Source organism: Astatotilapia calliptera, chromosome 1, assembly GCF_900246225.1.
Source record: "Astatotilapia calliptera chromosome 1, fAstCal1.2, whole genome shotgun sequence".
In the NCBI taxonomy this organism is placed as follows: Eukaryota; Metazoa; Chordata; class Actinopteri; order Cichliformes; family Cichlidae; genus Astatotilapia; species Astatotilapia calliptera.
This window is the reverse complement of record NC_039302.1, coordinates 21,036,307-21,059,077: the sequence shown is the minus strand read 5'-3', so window position 1 is coordinate 21,059,077 and position 22,771 is coordinate 21,036,307. Positions and strand designations below refer to the sequence as shown.

General features: G+C 42.6%; 2 protein-coding genes across 4 annotated transcripts; both read right to left on the bottom strand.

The window, feature by feature from the left end:
• Positions 1-371: 371 nt before the first annotated feature.
• On the bottom strand, positions 372-6,911 carry gnao1b (guanine nucleotide binding protein (G protein), alpha activating activity polypeptide O, b). The gene is made up of 8 exons (XM_026169304.1): positions 6,548-6,911; positions 6,360-6,402; positions 4,033-4,174; positions 3,574-3,734; positions 3,355-3,483; positions 3,149-3,278; positions 2,231-2,384; positions 372-2,150 (listed from the first exon to the last, which is right to left on the bottom strand). The coding sequence occupies exons 1-8, from the start codon at positions 6,663-6,665 to the stop codon at positions 1,963-1,965; spliced, it is 1,065 nt and encodes a 354-aa protein (XP_026025089.1). The 5' UTR covers positions 6,666-6,911; the 3' UTR covers positions 372-1,962.
• A 3,695-nt stretch (positions 6,912-10,606) lies between these two features.
• Positions 10,607-22,294, bottom strand: tradd (tnfrsf1a-associated via death domain). Of its 3 annotated transcripts, none has more exons than XM_026169271.1 (5): positions 21,914-22,294; positions 15,559-15,722; positions 15,177-15,457; positions 14,016-14,163; positions 10,607-11,269 (listed from the first exon to the last, which is right to left on the bottom strand). In XM_026169271.1, the coding sequence occupies exons 1-5, from the start codon at positions 22,015-22,017 to the stop codon at positions 10,971-10,973; spliced, it is 996 nt and encodes a 331-aa protein (XP_026025056.1). In that variant the 5' UTR covers positions 22,018-22,294; the 3' UTR covers positions 10,607-10,970. The 3 variants fall into 3 exon arrangements, with proteins under 3 accessions (XP_026025056.1, XP_026025061.1, XP_026025068.1); XM_026169276.1 differs by having other exon boundaries at positions 15,559-15,719; XM_026169283.1 differs by lacking the exon at positions 21,914-22,294 and adding an exon at positions 21,724-21,907.
• Between the last annotated feature and the right edge of the window lie 477 nt (positions 22,295-22,771).

The following is a 22,771-nucleotide window of genomic DNA, read 5'->3' as shown; positions in this document are numbered from 1 at the left end:
CAGCGATGGAACACTTTTAACCTAATAAATCGAGAGCTGCTGTGCGACGCCTCTGATCCCCCGCCATCCGCCACATTTCACCGAGTGCCGCTCCGCTGCTGCGCAGGACCTGCTCCCAATCTTTTATACATATTTCTGACACTAAATACAAAGCTGTGCTCACCAGGCGATGAAGCATTAAAAGTGGTCCACTCTCATAATGTTCAGCCTAATTTCCCGGTCTAACCTTAGTTCTCGGCACAGATTAAAGCAGGTCAGCGTTTGTTTAAAGTTTTGTTTTTGTTTTTTCCTGAGCAGCGTTGCAACCGTGACGGTCTCGTTTTTTGTTTTCCTTTCAGTCCTGTGTAATCAGACTCAGACAAACGCAGGGATAGTTAGGAAAAGTGTGGCTTTAATGTAAACACAACATTCGATTGGCTCAGCACAAACATTCCACATGAGAGCAACCAATAAACTACTGAATAGGATGAGGGGTGCAGCACAAAAACATTCACAGTAAAAAAAAGAAAAAAAATCTGGTATAATCATAATATATATATACAGTACGGTGCTTTTTTTTTTTTTTTTTTTTAAGGTGAAAATGGAGATATGAGGGTTGATATGTGATGGCTAGAGAGTATACAGGGGTGGGAAGATGAATTTCTGGGTGCATGGGTGAAAATAGAGAGCTGGGTTTGTTTGTTTTTGTTTTGTTTTTTTCCTTCTCTGTGAAAAGAGAAACATGACAGAAGAAAGAGGAGAGAAGGAGAGGAGAGGGGAGTGGTGGGATAATGGTTCCCTCCTCACTGATCAGGGGAGGGGAGGTGAGGAGGAGGAGGGAGTGGGGGAAGAAAAACTTGACTCCCCAGACAGAGGCTGCCTCAAATGAAATTGTTCTCCCCGTGCAGTCTTCTATTTCTACACAGATTCACATCGAAGGGTCACGCACCACACGGAGAACAAGATGTCATCGGAGGGCTGATTTCTACCCTCTGAACCGAAGGCGGGAATCGGTGCACCCCAGTTATTTTGTGACAGGAAATAAATAAGGTGGCATGGGATTTCAGGAGGTAGGAGGAGGCATGTAGGGCGTGAGGCTTAAATAAATAAATCATTCACTGATAATAAAATGTTATATCTGTTGGTTAAATAATAGAGTCGATATAATGAGCTATGATTTCTGATGCTATTCCCCTAACTGTCGTTCTCAGATGGTTGGCACCGATATTTTTTCAAGAGATATCATTGGCTGTTAGGTATTTCCTCAGGCTACAGGAGGCCAGTGCTGATGGGCAGCCACTCTGAACAGAGGGATCCTCTCTTCTAATCGTGATTAAAGTAAAAGAGAAAACCGAGAGTGGAACAGGCCTGGGGGGCTACTCCGTCATGTGCACATCTGAAGGAAACTTTAAATAAGCCTCCTTCTTTTCCATCCATAACCCTCAGCCACAAGTACAGCACCTCCCTGACATCCCCGTCGTCATCTCCACACACAACAGCAGCTCTTCAAACGGCGCACCAGAGGCTGTATTCAGTCCAAAGACGCGAGCCTTGAGACTTGCACTTAAAAACAAAAATGCCCACAAATTCTGGGGACAATATTCCACGTTGTGCTTAACCCAAAAAAAAAAAAAAAAGAGCACGCTCCTCGCATTACATTTCAAGCTCCGGCTGAATAAACCCCTGGTGCCGCCGCTTCTGACCCTCCCGGTTGTTGACACGGTCATAGACGAAACAGCAAACATTCAGCTCAAAAACACATTTTGAAAAAAAAAAAAAGACAAAAACGGGTTTTTTTTATACTGAAATCAAAATAAGAGGAAGAGGAACAAATCATGGCAATAATCCAGTGTGGTGTCTGACGGCAGCTCTTTGGGTCCGTTTGGACGTGTAGAATTACATATTTATGTGTTTAAGTATCATCAAAATTATCATTATTAACACCTCATACACTCCATGACAACCTCTGTGCTTGGCCAGGCCTCAGTATAAGCCACACCCTCTGAGGTTGTTTGCAATAATGATGTCGGTGACGGCATCAAACACTACCTGGATGTTTCCCGTGTCTGTGGCACAGGTCAGGTGACAGTAGATCTCCTTGTTTGGAGAGCGGTTCTTACTCTCAAACTGAACCTGAATATATGCAGTAGCGTCTTCGTAAGTGTTAGCACCTGGAGAGAAAACAGCAGAGGGCGATTAAAGCGCGTCGCTTTGCTCGGGAAGCCGCTCCGACTGAGGGCTCGGGACTCACCTGTGTATTCTGGAAAACAGATCGTCAGCGGGGACTTCTTTATCTTCTCAGCGAACAGATCCTTCTTGTTGAGGAAGAGGATGATGGAGGTGTCGATGAAGAACTTGTTGTTGCAGATGGAATCGAAGAGCATGAGTGATTCGTGCATGCGGTTCTGCGGAAAGAACAAGTAAAACAATGAGGGGAGTCTAATAAAACACAGGCCCAAAGGAAAGCCGGCAGCGCTTCAGTAAAGATCGTTTCTTACTGCTTTTGTTACTTGGACACAGGCCCGGTCTGAGCCCAGAAAAACCCTGATAAACAATAAATCGCAGTCCCAGCTTTAATGATTGTTTAATCGCTTTTGTTATGAAACAGAACAAACACACATTTTACAGGATTATTATTATTCCTGTTAACTCAGCCGAGGCACTTGCCAAATATGCATGTGTGGGGGTTTTCCGTCACAGAGGCCTTTTAGAGCAGTTTTAGCCAAACACAAAGAGAAATCACCAGCCTTGTCACATTTTTTAACCACTTTTGCTCATCTTAGTCTGATTTTTTTTTTTTTTTTTCACTAGAAACGGTTGGAAGTCACAGGAAAAGGCATAGAGTTCTGTCAAGTATGGTAACAAAAGTATTAAGCCAGGGGGGAAAAACCTGTATGTATCAATTTTATATTGAAGAAGAAAGTAAGAAAACGATAAATAAATGAATAAGAAGTGTTTTTTCCATAAAATTTAAAGTCTAAGAATGGAATGAGGTGATGTGTGGACTGTACAGCCTACCTCTGAGACAAATAGAGATTGCATAAATACATATTTTTATACAAATATATAACACGTGGCGAAAAAAACTTGCCAAGAAATCTTCAAGTTAATTGGACGACTTCTAAGTTTTATTGGATTAGCGTCAGTGGAGGGATTCAGGCACACTTACAGTTGTTTCATCTTCATGGAGCACCTGGTCGTACCCACTCAGAGCGACGCAGAAGATGATGGCCGTCACGTCTTCGAAGCAGTGGATCCATTTCTTCCTCTCTGACCTCTGACCTCCCACGTCAAAAAGCCTGGAAAAGGGCGGGGGGTGTCAATACAGAGCAGGAGCAGAAAACCTTTGAACTTCGAGCAGGAGCGGCTTCCTACCTGAAGTGGAGGTTTTTGAAGGTGAAGTGGGTTTCGACGATACCAGTGGTCTTCACACGGGTTCTCAGGATGTCCTGCTCTGTGGGCTGGTAGTCTGCCGCACCAATTCGGTCTAAACTGTCCAGATAGCTGATGAAGGAAGACAGGAAAAGCAGTGGATAAAAATGGTGGATTTTTTGTTTGTTTTTTTTCCTTTTGTAGTCTCTTTGCTCGACTCACTATTTAGCCGAATCATTAAGCTGGTATTCTCGAGCACGGTTGAAGCACTCCTGAGTCCCGGCGTCAGCCCATACACGCTTCATAGCGCTGAGGAGCTCTGCAGAGTACGGCTCTGTGTCCTCCATACGACTGACCACATCACAAACCAGCTTAGCATCGGCCTGCACGAGCACATTTCATTAGATCAGGGAAGAGCAACTAAATTATATCAGTATATTTATTATTCATCATCTGTCAGAGCTGTATATATGGGGCTTTTTAAATATGATAAATCAAAATACACATCTGTTCCTCTAAATGGATGCTACAAAGAAGTTGAAAAGTACACTAGATAAAACTGCTGCATCCAGTCCTTAAATCAAAACCCAAAGATGCTGTGAACTACATGAGACCAAAATTCGAGGTTATTTTGTTAAAATTGCAGCTTCTGAAGAGCTGAAGGGTGAAGGTAAGACTAACTTTTCGATCCTTGTCTCCAAACTCAATGCCCAGTGAGTCCATGGCTCGAAGGATGGCTGCCAAGCTCTGGATGGTGTTGCTGTAGACCACAGGCTTGTACTGCTTCACATCATCCCCAGAAAAGCCATCTTCATGGATAATCCTGCACAAGTACAGAGATATAAAAGAGGGAAAAGTCAGACTAGTCCGTATGCTAATGCGCATGATGTGTGCGCATGTGTGTGAGGTGGTTACTGTCTTATCATGCTCTCTCCCGTGTTCTCTGCCTTAAATCCATCTTTAAGTGTGTGTATAGTGTGTATAATGAGGCAGAAATTGATCACACACTCCGTCTGTGATCAGTAATTGAGCAGTAATGCGATATTTATAATTTATGATGGGAAATGGGGTGGAATCAGTGAGAGCACCAATCAATCACACAGTTAAACTCCTCCATAATCCGGGTAGCATTAAATCATCCATCAGGACATCCTCACCCCCTGGCTTGATCGATAAAATGTCAGGTGCATCCTCCTGAAAACTGACCCGCGATCCACTCCTTAAAGCGGGCACCCCGTTCGCTCGCTTGTCATCAGCAATTGATATTTGATTTGGGGGGTGGGGTGGTAAATATGGGATGACGGTTTTAATATATTCATCTCATTAGTGCACATTACGAAAAGATGTTTCACGGCAGGGAGATCAGCCTCACGCCCTGAATCTCCACCACCATCATAAAAATTAACAGTCGTGTGAAATAAAACATTAACCCAGAGGGAAACAGGAGCAGAGGTGCCATCTAAAGCTGATAGGAATTATACCCGTCGATTAATCGCTCATGCAGTGAGTATTTCCAAAGTGAAAATACTCAAAATACAATTACGGATAAAAGAAAAGCACCATTCAATCATCAGAATAAGTTCCTGACAATTAACTAATTGGTGAAGCTCTAAGATAACTGTGACTATTGATCAATCCTACAAGGACGTGTGTGTGCACAAAATGCTTATAGTGACAAAAAAACCCTGCATAATAATAACTATTCTGACTAAACGAGATACAGGGAAGTGGATAGTTGTTATAAAATTATGAAATTATTAAGAATTCAAAGCACTAGTTTAAGGTATATGCTACTAATAAAGACCAATCACAGAGTGTGACAGTGGAAATGTATATAAATAGACATGCCTGACATTTCTGCAGCTGCAACTGACTGCTGTGGCAAGTGCTACATCAATCTATCGATGAAGCTGCTCCTTGTTTAATTCACTCAGTCCATGTGGAAAATCTACTCTGGTGTGTGTGTCTGTGCTGCACTTTTCTGGCTCTACTAAGGCTTTTCAAACATTTCCTGTTGCCTCTCTTTTACAAACTGGCTAGAGTGAAATTGCAATACTGCCTAAATACCAACCTGCAAGATGATGAGTTGGCAAATCAAAATAAGGGCATGCAACCTGAACTCTCCAATACCTAAACTTTATTACTCATGATGTGTGTGTGTATGTGTGTGTAGTAAAAACCCATCCATCTGCTGCTTGCTTGGGCTGAAGGAAGCTCTGAAAGTGTTTGTAAACACTATCTGGCCCAGTGTGTGGAGTTCAGGGAAGAGTGGTGAGTTATGGGCAATCAGAGACCGCAAGGAGGGTAATGAGGTGAAGGGAAGAGGCATAGAGGGAGGGCGCAGTCGGTGCAGTTGCAGGAAGGAGACAGAGATGTTTCACAGGACAGAATAAGCAGAACAGCATGGCTTTTTCATGCTAAAACATCGACAAACTTAGCTAAGAGGGTTAGAGGAGATGACAACTGTGATTTAAAACATCAAAGAGTGATTTAGCTCAGACAGGGGGAGGTTTAGATGCTGTTTTAGAAGCCATATTTCTGCGTAAATCGGCTTTATGGGCAAAGTACTCCCGGCGATATCGGGCACTTAAAGCCATTAAGATTAAAAGCAGAGGTATTCACTAATGGACCTGTAGTCCTCACTGTAATTCACACACGCGCGCGCGCGCACGCACAAACACTCGCATACGGAGAAACAACACCCACACCTCCCCAGTCGCACACTCCCTGTAGTCAAGCCAAAGCCTCGTTAACTACATTTCAGCACCCCGGCGGTGAACAGCACCCTGGGACGCACCGGTGTGGCCTCCGCAGCCTCACTGTCGGTCTACAGGAGGTGCTCGAGTCACCGGCACTCCTCCTGGGCTATACGGCATCTCGAAACATGGCGGCTCAACCTGCCTTAGCCCATATAGGGGAGGCAGGCGCAATCTCAGGCCTTTCACTCTCGATGTGTGTAAGAGGGTCGGAATAAGGCCCCGAAAAAATTAAAATTAACGGACACTTACTTCATCTGCTTGACGATGGTGCTTTTGCCGGACTCTCCGCCGCCTGTAAAGAGGGGAGGAGGGCAAGAGTGAGAGCCGGCAAAGAAATCAGTACCACGGAGAGCACCTCCGCCCCATGCAGTCCCACCAAAAGAGGTAGACCGAGCCGAGGAGACGAAGCCCCGCGGCCGGGGCGGCTCTGATCTTACCGAGCAGGAGGAGTTTGACGTCCTTTGCGGCGACCATCCCGTCCTCTTTCAGGTTTTTCTCGATGGCCTTGCTCCGGTCCAGAGCGGCGCGCTCCTCGGCGCTCAGCGTACATCCCATGTTTCCAGGCGAATGAGCAATCCCGTCGTCTCCCCGGTCCGCCCTGTCCCTCGCCGACTCTCTGTCACTGCGTTGTCTCGCTCGCGCTCTCCTCCCGCGCGGTCTGCTACAGCATTAGGCCCGGATTGAGGGCGAAACGGAGCCGGGATCCCGAAAAGGTCTTTTCTCCGTGACTGTGAGTCTCTGGCTCCGTCCCCTCTATCAGAGGGGGTTGAGAAGGGGGGTGGGAGGTGGGGTCGTTGTGCTCGAGCCTGCGGGGTTGGGGTTGTTGTTAGGTGGGGAGGGGGGGTCTCGAGCGCGCGCTCTCTCTCTTTTTCTCTCGCTCTACAGGGCGGCGCTGATGGTGATGATGGCAGCGAGCGCGAGCGATTTCATCGTATCTTTTTTTTTTTTTTCACGAAAGCAGGCAGGAGGGGCGCTAGAGGATGAGGGAGGGGAGGAGGAGGAGGGAAAGCTGCGCGAGACTCACCTAACGCGGACAATCTGGCTGACGTCAGAGCAGCCGAGCTCTAATCACGTCCGATGAAAGATTATTCAAACGAAAGAGCCGTTTAAATGGCAAACGTCGCCCCCGTGTCTCGTGGCATTAGTGGAAATCGTGCAGCGGTGGGAACGTTAAAATGCCCCAGCGCGGTCACCGTCTATTCCCTGGGACAAGCATGACGTGCGATTATGTCAACAGCATAAATAGGCCTGACCTTGTGATCCCGGCGAGCGAGTTTACTGTGTAAAAGTACTACAGTGATTTTTAAATAACGTTTTAGGAGTTAAATACAAATTCCGTGTATCCTATGCACAGGTATGCTATATAACGTCTGCCGTTGGGTAACTGTAACGGTGTAAAGCAGCACAATCGCAGTCACTCATATAACCACTAGCATAAACAACTGTTTACGAATGCAAATATAACACTTTAAGTTTTTTAAATATTACATTTAAGATCTTAAGCTCATTAAAAGCTTCATGAGGAAAAATGTGAAGAACAAAAATTCCCAAATTAATGTGGTGAAAGGTACAAAAAAAACCTCTCAGAAACAGGGAAGTGGTCAAAAGTTTACATCCACTCATCATAGGTACAAATGTCACTGTAATATGGGGCTTTTAATTACTGTTTTTGTAACTGTTCTTTTTCTAGGGTGGAGTAATTGTACAGGATACATCTTTAATTACTTTAAAACACTAATTTGGCGAATATACACCCCAATAATTGCTTTAATGTCTCTTAGCAAGTTGCAACCAGACGCTTTTAGTAGCCAACAACAAACTTTTGGCATAATTCTGTCTGTATACTCAGCCATTATCCTTAGCAGAATTGGTAGAGTTCATTTGAATTAATATGGTGTCCTGGTATGGACCTGAGTTTTCAGCATAATCCACAAATTTTAAGTAGGGTTGAGGTCAAGGCTTTGGAAAAACTATTCCAGAAATTTAATGCTAGCCTGCTTTATCAATTGTGTCCAAGTTTCAACTGTCTAGCTGCTGTCCTTGAGGTGCAGTTGAACATTTTGGAGGTAATCGCCTTTTTCATTATTCCATTTATTTTGTGAAATGTACCAGTACCAGTGGCAGCAAAACAGCCCCAAAACACGATGCTGCCATCACCATGCTGACAGATGGAACAGTGTTCTACAGTGAAAGCCTCACCTCCTCCAAACATACCTCTTGTGATCAGAGCATGGACTTTTTTTTCTTGGTCAGCACCCTTTCAGTCCGTGACTGGCTTCACTGTGGACAGAGACCCTGTTGTTACAGAAGTTTTCAGTTCATGGCAGGCGTTGTGGCTCCCAGCTTGTTCCTGAACATCCTAAACAATTTCCTCTCATCTGAGGGTGACAGGTTGAGTCTTCTGCCAGATTTTGGTAAAGTGAGGACATATCAGAATAACTTGTACTTATGTACAATAGTTTGAACTGATGATCTTGCAATCTGAAGTTCTTTAAAACTGGCTCCAAGAGACCTTCCTAACTTGTGTGAATCTACAAGTCTCCTTCTTAGAGCTTCATTGAGTTCCTAGGTCTTTCCTTGGAGTACTGGTCAGTCCAATGAGTGCTGTTAAACAAATCCTTTTGCCAGCAAAGAAAAACAACCAGTTGTAGTTAATCATAATCACTAAGGGGAATGAACGGTGGTGTTGTCAGTTTTTAAGACATTGTAGAACCTTTAGCACCACCTATTTAAAGTTTTAAGTCAGTGTTTGTACATATTTGAATCTGTATGATTGTGGCTCATTCTCAGCACCAAATTCTTGTTTTGTAAGTTATTAAAGATGTATTCTACACAATCATTCCTCCCTGGAAAAACAACAGTTCAAAGAAATACTTAAAAGCTCCAAATTGAGGTTGAAGACATCCACACCTGGACAACTGATTGCTCCAGACCAGCAAACTGCTTCCCAGGAAAGCAGAAGGGATGTAGCTACTTCTTTTTTTCACAGAACGACATAGAGTCCTGTAAAAACTTTCTTTTTGCATGTGCCTGTTTATAGGTTTGGGACAAACATACACAGCCATTCAGATGAAGTCTCTTTCAGGTAAGTCTTTGCTGATTTCGACAACACACAACCAAACCACATCCTGCACATATCCCATCGGCTTAGCTCCACAAAAAAAAAAAGAACATGTGTATCCAAACTGGCTGACCTGTTGTCACACCTGTTCACCTGCTGACCCCAACCCACAAAACATTATGTGGATTAATTTTATTAATCCACGGTGGTTAGCACTGTTGCCGCACAGCAAGAAGGTCCTGAGTTCAATTCCACCATCAGTCCGGGGTCTTTCTGTGCGGAGTTTGCATGTTCTCCCCGTGTTTGCGTGGGTTCTCTCCGGGTACTCCGGCTTCCTCCCACCGTCCAAAGACATGCAACTTGTGGGGATAGGTTAATTGGATAATCCAAATTGTCACTAGGTGTGAATGTGAGTGTGAATGGTTGTCTGTCCCTATGTGTTGGCTCTGCGACAGACCGGCAACCTGTCCCGGGTGTACCCCGCCTCTCGCCCTATGACAGCTGGGATAGGCTCCAGCGCCCCCCGCGACCCTGAAAAGGATAAGCGGAAGCGAATGGATGGAATTTTATTCTCCATCATTATGATCTAAATGTTTTCTTGAATTCATCTTTTAACCTCCATCAGGCCTAAAAGTCATATCATTTAAATCACTTGATGGTATTAACAATATCAGTGTCAGCTTAAATCAACATATGCCACATCATGTCAGTGCGGGCGTAAACGTCTCTGTACTCCATAAACCCACAAAATTCCCAAAAATATTACTGAGGACACAGCCTAGCTATCACCAGCAGTTGGAGCAGCAGGGACGTGTGTGTTTAACTTAGGACACTATGTATGTCTATTTGAAGGGTCTGTATCACATTAGTGTGTGTGTGTGTGTGTGTGTGTGTGTGTGTGTGTGTGTGTGTGTGTGTGTGTGATAAACACGTCTAATCCACACATCACATCTGGATGGATGGTCAAGTTAAAAAAAAAAAAAAAGTAGGGGAGGGGCTCTTTTACAGTGGACCCTGAATGAAACCAGCACAGGAGCTCAACCTGTAGAAGCTCCATCCATCTTTGACAGCCAAGCTGAGATAAAACACACACACCTACCTCAGATCTGCCCTGAAGCGCCCACATCATGACTCAAGCAATGACACACACACACACACACAGACGTTCAGCATCAGCAGTTCAATCATGTGCACGTGTGTGAGTGACAGCCAGCGCTGGTGGAGAGGGAGGGCGGATTAACACTAAATTATACCTGAGGGACTTTTGACAAAATGGTGTTTTCAGGTTTAATTACACTAATGCATCAAACAGAAACATGAAGCTTGTTTTTTTGTCTTTTTTTTTTTTTTGTTCCTCAATCATTTAATTTGAATGCACCCATTTTGTAGGAGAAAAAAAACAGTCTCGCACTCATTAGAAAGAAGACCCAACAGGTTCCATCTGTAAATAGACTTTAAAAGGAGAAACATGATGACAACGGTTTAAACAGTGCATTAAACTCATGACAGCATTTTTTAAAAAGTGATGACAGATCATTCAACTAAATTAAAACAATTATCAATAATACTAATAATTGAAAAGCAAAGACGTGAATCATTCAATATACGCACACACTCCCACACACACTCCTACACGCACGCACACACGGGGGATGATTTGAAGGACGGGATGCTGTCGATGACAGATGTGAAGAACAAACACACTGTGTGTATAACATAAGCAGGGAGGACAAAGTTGCTGCTCCTTGCACAGAGAGGACTCCGCCCCCCTTCTCTGTTTTCACAGCTGAGACTCAGAGTTACTCTCGCGGCTGCGGGTCCAGAATATTTTCAGCCAGGCTCGTGAGTTTGCAGTCCTCCAGTGCTTTGACCAGTCGGCTCAGCTTGGCCGCCCTCCCCTCCGCCTGGATGAAGCGGCTGAGAAGCTGATAGGCTTGCTCATACAGCCCTTCTCTCTCGTACTCGTAGGCCAGGTTGTCTATTGCCGGGCCCTTCAGAGCGCGGCAGTTCTTCCCCAAGGCCCTCCCTACGTGCTTCCACTGACGGCCAACTCCGTTAGAAAAGCTCTGCACATCTGCCGCTGTCAGCATTCGGTCCTCTGACGGGGCCACAGGATAAAGATGAAGGGAAAGCATTAATGTAAACCGCAATCAAGTACGATTACATAAACAGTGTTTTACAAACAGATGTAAACAGCAAGCTCTCACAGAAGAACTTAGGGCAGGGGTGTCGAAACTCCTATTAGTTCACGGGTGACAGTGAGTCGAACTCTAAAACCATTACACAATAATGTATATATAAAAAAATAAAATAAAAAAAACACTCCTCAAATGTTTCCATCTCTGAGGTATAAAAACCTGAGCGAGAGTCAAGATTTTAATAATAGCTGGAACCATAAAGCTAAATGAAAGACACCCATCATCCCACTCCACTAAAAAAAAAAAAAAAAAAAAAAAAAAACAGCCAGACAACAGAAATGAGCACTTTCTTTAAAAAAAAAACACTGTTCATTTAATAAGAAATGTATTTATACACCAGATGACAAAAATAATCTATGCGTCTCTCCATGTTTCCACATAAACAGAGTCCATCAATCCACCTTTTTAACTGCTTATCCAATTCACGGCTGCAGAGACAATGGAGCCAATCCCAGCTGTCACAGGGTGGAGGCAGGGTGCCCCCTGGACAGGCCACTTGTCTCTCAACTATTCCCAATCTCATTCACACCAATGGGCAACTTAGAATCACCAATAAACCTAATGTGCATTTTTTTTTTGAATGGTGGTGGGAAGCCTGTGGATTTAGAAAGTCACAACTTTTCAAAATCTACAAATACATTTTCACTTCCCAAACTTTTCCACTCCCGCGTAGTAATCCCAGCATCACTACGTGAAGAATCACATTTCAATTTATCGAAAAATTTGAGTTTTAAAAGAATTTACTGAGAGTCTTTAGCAGGCTGCTTCAATCACACATTTGACTCTTCTGATGTAGTGTTTCTTTTCAGCTGATAACTCCAAATGCTTTTCTAAAAATGTCCAGGTGAGAGCACCTTGGGAGGGAGCTCTAAGCAAATAATAGTACCTGACTCTAGTACAGCAAACTAAATAGTCATATAATCAAAACTACAGTATTTCATACTAATGCTGTCGTTTTCCAGGAGTAAGTGCACACCTGAATCCTCAGACCAGCAGTGTTACATTCTCCGCTGATGTCCAGTCATCCCCCACTATGAGTGTATGACTATGAGAAAAGCTAAAGGCTGCAGCTTTCAACCCAAACTTAAACACCAATAGGACTTGTGTACATGATGCATTATTAATTCCTTGCTTCTCATTTAGTGTTGATGTCAGTTTGGCTGCTGTTTTATATAAAGGGCCACACATAAGGGACACTCAGCACCTCTGGAAACTCCTGTAAACATCTGTAAAATTAACCACATTTATTTTCAAGCTTCAGATTTTTTCGAAACATGTAAACCATGTTTCTAATTAGGTAAGTGAAATTTAGCCATGTTGGTCCACTTTTAAAAGCAGGAGCAAAGAGTCAACAAGAAGGGCTCATCCAGTTGTGAGGCTAGAAGAGAGGCAGAGCATCTGCCAGTCATGTATCATGACACTGCTGGTGGTACACCCAGCAAACGTTTAAGACCCCTGAACTTGTATGACCTCCCTGTGGACATTTAATAAATCCCTTTTCTACATACATAGAGCTCCGATTGCATACGGCTGGAAAAAAGCTCAAGTGGATGCACCCCCACACTGTTTAATTTTAATGTACACCGACAGGACTTTCATACTTTAATACTGCACTGTCCTTTTGCCAGCTGTAGCTGCAGATTCTGCATATTCATTCGTTTCATGTGCTTTAAGATTATAAAACAGCTGTAATGAGTAATTTTCAGCCAGATGGGGACAGTGATAGGATACCTCTCCAGGCTATCTGGAGAGATGGACCGGTGGATTTGAACCCAGGACTTCTCACTGTGAGGCAACAGTGCTACCCAGCTGACCAATGTCCTAACAAGTCTAAAGTTCATCTTAACTTAGCTTAAGCTTTATGTCTTCACTACCTCCTGAAGTGCACATCGCACTTAGCACCTTTAAGTTCACTGGTTTGGTTTTCTGGCTCACTGCTTCAGCAAGCAGCTGGTCTCAAGCAGCAAACACTACTTGCTAAGCACCAAACAACAAACAGGCAAAGTCAGCGAATAGCCTGTGATCACAGAGCTGTGTAATCTCATTGTTCATATGGAAAAAACTGATCAGAGCAGCTTTAAAGTTGTGCACTTGCATGATCAAAAGTACTGAAAAATCAGGTGCAATTAATAAAGAGCAGTCAGTTCATTAACAAAAATCCCTGCTGTTGTACTTTCACACTTTCCTTTTTTCCCATCAAGACCACCAACATCAATTTACAAACCCCAGGAGAGCCTTAATGTGTCACTGGGTGTTTAATTTCAGTTGTTTGGCAGCCACCAAATCTCCTGCATTTTTATTAATTCAAATTTTAGTTGACCCAATATGAAATCAGTCCAAGTATGAAAACCAAACACATTAGCTGCAGGCATTAATCTCTTCCCACTGACTGGCTGGATTAGGGAGTCAGCTGAAATAGTATTGAATTCATGTGCTGTCGAGAAAAAAAAAGTCAATCAACAAAGTTCTGTCAGCTTCTTGAATTTGTTTTTGCAGACACATGAGGAGAACGAGGAGATGGCAGTAAGCCCACCATTTGTAAATGAACGACAATCCCCGATAGTTAAATTACAGAGAATATCTAAATAATGTACTGTGGACAGCACACCACACACACGACTAGTAACAAGGACAGTCTCGACTCACCAAACACTCTGTTCTGAAACTTGAAGCAGTTGCTGGGAACGGGAGACTCTTCCTGCATGATGGTGACGGACTGTGAGGCAGGACCGCGGGCCTGACTCTGCAGCTGCTGCTCGAGCTCATCGATCTCCTCATCGCGCAGGCGCTCCGGCTGAAAGGCACAAAATGGCAGAAATCACTCAGAATAAAAATAAATGAGAACGTCAAAGTGGGCACACTCTCCGAAGGCCATAGTGACTACAATAAAGGGCAATGGCTTAAATTTGGCAGAAACAGGAGATTATTTGTTTCAAAATGCTAAATTTTGCGGTTACATTTTCAGTGGATCCAAAATCCTGCAGAGCAAGTACTCACAGGAACTAGAAAGAGAGAGGATATTTCCCATATTGGCTTCTCTTCTTTGGCTCTCTGGTAGAATCAAATTTAAAATCCTGCTCCTCACATACAAGGTCTTGAATAATCAGCCCCCATGTTAATGACCTCATAGTACCGCATTAGAGCACTTTGCTCTCAGACAGCAGGCTTACTTGCGATTCCCAGAGTATTTAAAAGTAGAATGGGAGGCAGAGCCTTCAGCCTCCCAGTTTGGATTCAGGAGACAGAAACCCTCTCTACTTTTAAGATTAGGGTTAGAACTTTCCTTTTTGGTAAAGCAAATAGCTAGGGTTGGATCAGGTGATCCCTGAATGCCCTCTTAGTTATGTTGCAATAGGTTTAGACTGCTGGGGGCTTCCTGTGATGCAGTGTTCCTCATTCTGGTCTCTTTTCACTCACTGTATGTTTTGACACCTCTCTGCATTTAATCATTAGTTATTATTAAATCTCTGGCTCTCTTCCACAGTGTGTCTTTTGTCTTGTCTCCCTCTCCTTAAGCTCAACTGCTCCCAAAAGTTGGCTGTGTGGAACTCTAACGAGTGATCAGGCTGAACTGTCACTGAGAGAGTGTGGCTGTTAGCTTTCAGGAACAGGTATGATTATGACAAACCTGCTTGTGTGAATCTTTGTGAAAAGGTTTCACATTGCAGCTAAATTACCTTGCAAGAAAAAATCCCATTAGAAATCGGCCAGTGTCAGGCACGGTGAGGTGAAATGAGATCTACTTTTAAAATCTTTTTGCCTCTTTAAAATCACTGGAGAACAGTTTAACAGGAACATCAACCTTACCTGTGACAGGTGGATGTGCTGTAGGCAAAGATCCAGCTTGTCCAGACACCGATCCAGAGTATGAGTGCCTGCCTTGAGCTGGGTTTCCACAGTTAACTCCTGGGACAGAGCGAGCAGCCGGCAGGCGTGCTGGCAGAGATACTGTCTCACCGCTCCAGAGCTGTAGCTCTCCAGGAACTGATGACATGCTGCCACATTCACAAACTTCACCTCCACCCCCAGGAAGGGATCCGCGTCATGGACCTTTAGGATCTCAAATGTACCCAGGCCTCCAGCAGAGTCTTAACAGTGGAAGACTATGATTAATCAAGGTAAACCCTACAAGAGGTTTTTTCTATTTTAATGAGCATGCAGTATGAGAAATGCCTAACCGAGGGCTCACCTGTAAGTGTCAGCTTGATGACTTTGAAAATGATGAACTTTCCCTGTGGGTCTTTGTAGAGAGAAAGCAGGTTCACACCGGGACACAGCGACTGCAGAAACATGACTGCGCATCCCGTCCATTGACCTCCATCCACAGTCTTGTCCGCCATTCTCTGAACACTACTTGAGACAATTAATGCAGAAAGGTACACTTTCATATATTGTATATTCATCAAATATAAAGTGAAATATTTCAAGCTTTGTTTTTGCTTTAACTTCATTGATTTTAATGTACGGCTCATGAAATCAAGTATCTGAGATTAGTAGAATATTTGCCGAGATCAATGGGAATAAAAAAGGATTTACAAAGGAAACATCCGCATGTTTATACACTTGATACTTGGTTTGAGCTCCTTTGCCACTAATTACTGCACTTAAGTGCAGTAATTAGTGGCATGAAACCGATCAGCTTGTAGCACTGCTGAGGTGTTACTGAAGCCTAGGTTGCTTTGATTGTGGCCTTCAGCTTGTCTGTGTTTTGGTTTTGGGTATTTCTCGTCCACTTTGTAGATTTCTTGCGGTGGGAGTTAGGGTCAAGTGAGTTGGCTGGTAAATGTAGCAGGGTGAAAACATTGCCAGCAAACCATTTGGTGGTAGTTTTATCGCTGTGGACAGGTCCTAAGTGGTGCTGGGAAAGGAAATTGACATCACTATAAAGGTTGTTAGCAGATGGATTGATAAAGTGCTCTAAAGTCTCCTGGTAGACGACTGTGTTGACCACCACCAGCAGCAGCAGATGAAATGGCACCCTAAATTGTCACAGACTGTGGAAACTTCACACTGGACTTCAAACACGTTGGATTCTCCACTCTTTCTCACATATCCAGGACCTTGATTTCCAAATCAAATGCAAGTTTTACTTTCGGCTGAAGACGTCTGTATGTGGTGGCTCTTGATGCACTGACACCAGGCTCTGTCCACTCCTTGTGAAATTCTCTCAAGTTCTTCAATCCACTTTTTTCCCCTCTGCAATCCTCTCAAGTCTTCTGTCATTGTGGTGCAAATTTTACAATACTCTTCATTCTTCCAGTCAACTTTCTATTTATATGCTTCAATACAGCAATGACTCTCTATGGCTTATCCTCCGTGAGGAGGGTGTTGATGATCGACTGGACAACTGTCAACTCAGCATTTTTCCTAATGATTGTGCTTGACCACGTGGTTAACAGAGTGTAAATATACTGTGAAATCCAAATTAAATATTCTACAATATTCCACTACATGAGCTACAAACCATAATCAACTGAATTTAATCAAAAACAAGTCTTGAAATAATATGCTTTGTGTAATGAATACAGAATACATGGAAGTTTACTTTTTTAAATTCAATTACATGAATGATATTCAATTTCTTGCACTAGCATAACAAATAAGACAGTGAGCCCTACTCTATCACCTGTTTGTAGGTTTGCTTGTTTGTTAAATTTGAGGATTTTCTCCTTTTCTCGTATTTCTCTTGTCTTAAATGTAATGTTTCTGGGTTTTGTTGTGTTATTTAAACATTTAACTACATTTTTGGATATAGATTTTTTTTTAACTGGTTCAAGGTAAGAGGCAAGGTGAACCCTGGATCGATCCATCACAGGGCTAATATTTGGAGACGGACATCCACACTTACTCACAGATAATTAAAAAAATACTGACAGCAGCAGCTCAGCCTCCTAGCAGATGCACCTGTTTAAATTTCAAGCTTTCAATTTCAAAACTGACCTCTAACTTTGAGATCACGGTCAATGAGATTCAAACTCACCTGAGATTTTTAACTCATTCACTGCCATTGACGTCTATAGACGCCAATGGCAGTCAACGTAAGTTGAACTGAAGCCCACCAGCAGTAAATGTAGACCTGCAAGGGGGTGCAGGGTTTGCGCACGTAAGGGATTGCGCAGTGAGACAAAAATGTGGTGCAAGTCTTGTTGTGTTTCACTGCCAGCCATTTGAAAATGGCTGGCAGTGAATGAGTTAATAGATACACCAGCTGTATCAGACCATTGCTTCGTTCTCGAGTTATCACATTATCGCCCAACAAACTTGGGCGTCCACGTCCCCCAACCACTCGCTCAGCAGGATAATGAAAATACCCCATCAGCCTTTTACGACTAAGGGGCAAAAACAACTATTACTCAAACACACATGTCTTTGGACTGTGTGGTGAAACCGGAGCATGCAGAGGAAACCCATGAAGATGTAGGAAATATGAAACTCCACAGAAAGGCCCCAGTACAGCAGGAGGTTTGAACCCAGTGTAAATCACTGTTCCTCCACCGTCAGCAGGTAATAAAAACATGTGGTGAGAGACGTACGTCATCTCAAATTCAGGCTCTAAATTTTTGATCAGTGGTCATTAATTCTACGTCTCATTTTATCTGAAGCAGGAGATTCAGTTTCTAATCGTGTTCGCTCAGAGTGATGGGATAATAAACCGTATCACCTCTGCTGACTTAACCGCCCGACCCACGGCAGCCAAAATACATCCACCATGTTTCTGGCCTCACTCCACCTTTTTTACCCCAGCTCCCTTCTGAAACCCTCATTACATAAAAACATGTTTAATCTCATCCCTCCCCTCCCCCACTCCAGCCCCTGACTCCTGTGCCCTGGATGAACCGCTGAAACCTGCTGGTGCTGTCTCTATGCATCCTGACTAGGAGCGCTCTGCAGGGAAAGAGGAACCTCTGAGCTGGATTAGGTGCACGTCCTCGCATTTTACTGAATCACAGTATGCTTGGCGGCTAGGTGTACAGGAAACGACTTAGGCAGTATGTAATTATTTGCTATCCTATCAACTGGTACACTGGAAGTATACTGTGAGATTAGTTTAGCAGCTGGATGAGGATTAAGTGATCATCGGGAGCTTAAAATATAAAATTCATCCTTTGCTGCCAAAAGCCAACCTCTAGTATTCCCTGGAGAGCTTGTTTGGGTAACAAAAAAAAAATTTGATTCAGAAGCATGAATCAAACGAATTCAAAAGTGGCTCATTTTGTCCAGTCCAAAAAAATACGAACAATAAATTCAGATGACATAAAAGGGTAAAAATGGAAAGTCCTCACATTTGAAAAGCATAAGCAGAAAACATTTCATAATTCCCCCTGACTAAGTTTGCAAATGATCATTTTCAATTATAAATGTAGCTTTTTAACATCTACTCGCTTCAATCCATACATAAATATAAGAATAACTGACACTGAGGGCTAATAATTTGTTTAATCATCCCTATAATGATCATATCCTTATGACCACACAGCATTAAGTTACACTTCTAGCGTTTTTAGTAAAGCTCTCTGTTAGAAAACAAAACATGCCAACTACATGGTGACGCCATGCCATATATCATTTATCTGATGTCAAGTCTGGCAAGAGATTTAAAATGACCACAAATTCTTCTTTTTTCTTTTTTTTGGTCTAAAAAAACCTTGAAAAATGTGATCACAGGGTCTGAAGGTAACTCTGTTGCATGTGTCTGCCACACCTGTGTGGGAGTCATGCAAGAAAAAGGTCTTTATTGTCAGGAAAAGACCATCCCTACATGGTTATGTCAGCCTGGGGGGGAGCATCTGTGACTCAAGTGGTCAACAACCAGTAGTTAAATCCTTGGCATGTCCATTCTGTATGCTGTGGTGTTCTTTGGCAACATATTAAACCCCAAATCTCCTCCCATGATAATAATCCTCAGCACACCGACAAATCCACAAAGGAAGACCTCAGAGGCAGGAAAGGGAGGGTTATCGTTCCTGTGAAGATAACACTTGTTACATGCAGGAAAACCCTCAAACATCTTTCAATTGATGGACATGAAGGAAGAGAGGTCAAAGATTTGCAACCCAATGTGAAACACCAGGTGGACAACACAAGCTTCTGTGGCTGAGAGCGTAATTACTTTTTCACACAAATGAATGATGTGGTGAAGCATGCGACCTTTATCTGTAGTCACTGTATCAAAGATCAGAGGTTTGCTCGTCAAAGAGAAAAGCCCAGTTTCCAGAGGATGTACTAGGTGCTATTTACACAACTGAATATTGATGGAAAACAGCTAAAGCTAGAAATATTGATTCCTCATATCCGAAAGATCCTTAAAGTAGTTTTAACAGTAACAGTGTGATCTGACCATCCAGAGATATAAAAATGAACTGACTCTGTCAAAATTCAGAGGTTTCAGCTCGTGAGAAGTGGGTGGCAAAATCAGAGCCTTCGTGGTCATTCATCATCCGAAGCTTCAGCATTCTGTGATTAAATCAAGTCGGTTTTTCCAAGGTTACAGTGTTTTTAAGTTTCAAGTTCAGTTTGACTTGTTTCTTCAGTGAACTGCTGGTTAGAGAGGACAAATTTTCCTCAGCAGAAGTTTGGAAAACCTGAGGCCTTACATGTTGGGAAGGCTCCTCTTTACAGTCAGTATGAATAAGAGGAGCACGTTTTGCATGCAGACGCATAAAAAGTAACTTGTGTTTTTGATCACCTTAACTTGGCAGGTCTTCCAAAACCATTTCAGTTAACCATAAACTTTGTTTACAGTCTATTTTTGCTCAGGCAAGTTTATAAACAGTTTGTAAACTGTAAGTAATGAATTAAGGGGCAAGAAAAAACATTTAACTCCTCTGGAATATCCGAGGTTTCTGAATTGATTCCCAGCAAAATATTATATGGAAAAAAGCACACAATGACTAATAACACACCAAACACAATCTGAAATTCCTCCTCTTCATCATGAATGCCTCTAAAAACTGCTACAGGAAGCATCTGACGGAGGTCGCGGCTGCTGAAGGCGGCTGTTTCAGTTACTAATTTCAAGAGTTCATTTGTTATTTTCCACCTTCACTGTTTGTTATCTAGCTGTTCATAAAGGACACGAAAATGTTTTCAGTTTATTCAGATTTTGTTTTTATCTTATTTTGACTTAGAAGATCAGATCACATTATTTCCAGTGTCTTTAAAACAGTTATCAATTTATTTTTCAATTTAGCCTTAGATTCCTTTTAATTTTGGGCTGCCATGGTATCAGAAAACCCTCTTCAGCATGGCTCTTGTGTTTCAAGTTAGAACATTCTAATTAGGGAGACACATCCAACGCAATGTGTGAGAGGTTCATCTCTGAAAACGACATTTAGCACATCTGAACTAACTCAAAGTTACATTAACAACAGGAGGCTAGTTGTGAATAAGTTATTTATCCCCCTGTACATCGAATATGACTAGCACTTCCACTATAAGTAGAGTATGGATGACCTGGGTAAACATGTGGAATGAAGCTGACTTAAAATAATGGTTCCTACACCAGCAGCCTGAGCCATGGATCCATGCTTTTATGTCAAATTCTGACCCTACCATCTGAATGTTGGAGCAGAAAACAAGACTCATCAGACCAGGCAATGTTTTTTCCCCCCGATCTTCTATTGTTCAGGTTTGTTGAGCCCCTGTGAACTGTAGCTAGGGTGGCACTCGCTGTGCCCTCTGCTGCTGGTATGGTCTTGTGCAGCTGCAGCCTATTTGCTTCCAAGTTGGATGTGCTATGTTTTCATAGATGCTCTCCTGCATACCTTTGTTGTAACTAGTGGTTATTTCAGTTGCCGTTAATTTCCTATGAGCTCAAAGCAGTCTGCCCATTCGCCTCTAGCATCAACAAGGCCATGTGATTGGCTGATTAGAAATCTGTGTTAAGAACAGGTATATCCAATAAAGTCGCAGTTAAGTGTATAATAAATACGTACATCACGATTACAGCTTTAGCTTTGACTTCTAAAGTCAGGCAAGCCAGAAAAAGTTCGAGATCCACTGAATTATAAGCAAAAACATTAACAAATGTTGCTATCTGAGGATATTTTATTACATTGCTATGTTTCCTAGCTTAAAGTAACAACAAAACCTTCGATTACAGTTTATAAACTCATCATAAATTAAGCCTTACAGAAACAACAGAAAACACACCCAGAGTTTACTCAAATTATAGACTATGTAACTTTAATGTCAAAGCTATAACTGTTGTCCAACTTAAAACTAGGGGACGTGGTTGCTATGCGACCCGTACGTACAGGTGAGCTAGCTGATTACCTTCATAACAGTTTGACAGCTGCATTGGTTTGAGTCAGAACACCGCAAAGATAGCTATTCCGTTTTAAAATGTCAGTACCTTATACTGAAAGGGATGGAGGTTACTGTGAGAAATGTCACGCAGAATAGATAGAGCTACCGTAAAGCTACGAGCAGCCACGCCGCTGAAGCGGCCCAAAGCCTCGGGAAGCCCACACGCCTAGTTTCTGCCTAGGAGGTCCTTTGATTCACCGTGAAGTAACACTTTGACAAACTCGGCTCAAACTTACCTTAAAACTTTGTTAAAGTGTTTGGTAACGCTTCCTTCTGTGGAATCACACGGACAGTATGAGCTTCCTGGCTTCCCATTGGGTGAGCAGCAATCAAGCTGCATTCTGATTGGTGAAAATCAACGAGGAAAATCGTGACGGGAAGGAAGTGTTTTTTTGTGTGTGCGTGAGGTTTTCTTTTTTTTTTCTTTTTTTTTCATTTTAACGTAAACGTTCATATGTAGTTCAACGAATCTCGTTACGAACAATTACATCTAGCATTTAATCATAAATATAAACCTGAACCAAAACACTGAAACACTTTACTGGCTCTTTGACGAGTCTAATTTCTCACTGTGTTCGCTGGGTTTTTGTGTGTTAACAGATTTAAACAGCTGCTGGGGAAAACCAAAACAATGCACTAGGCATATTTGCATAGTCACACAAAGCGATGCAGGGGTGCAAAGGTTTTCCGGAAATTTAGACACAGGTGCAACTGATCTAAGAAATCTAATCAAAAACATTAATCAAATGGAACTTTTATGTCATTTATGAACAAATATATCTGCTGGCTTCAGCTTTTAAATGTTATTTTGTTTAAATATATTTGTTTTTGGGGACTTTTAGCCTAACACAACTAAATCTGAATGTATATAGTCCTGTGCAAAAGTCTTGAGCCAACAGCTCATTATATTTTGTATAGTAAGAAAAATATTATTTTAAGATAAATATAACAACAAAATAATCAAAACATGAAGACAAAAATGTAACCAAGTTACAGCAAGTCTAAAAAAGTGAGTTTTTAACTGCTTTTTAATGAATACCACAGAGTCTGGAGGATCTCAGGCTCAGTGGGAGAGTCTGAGCACCACTGCTGCA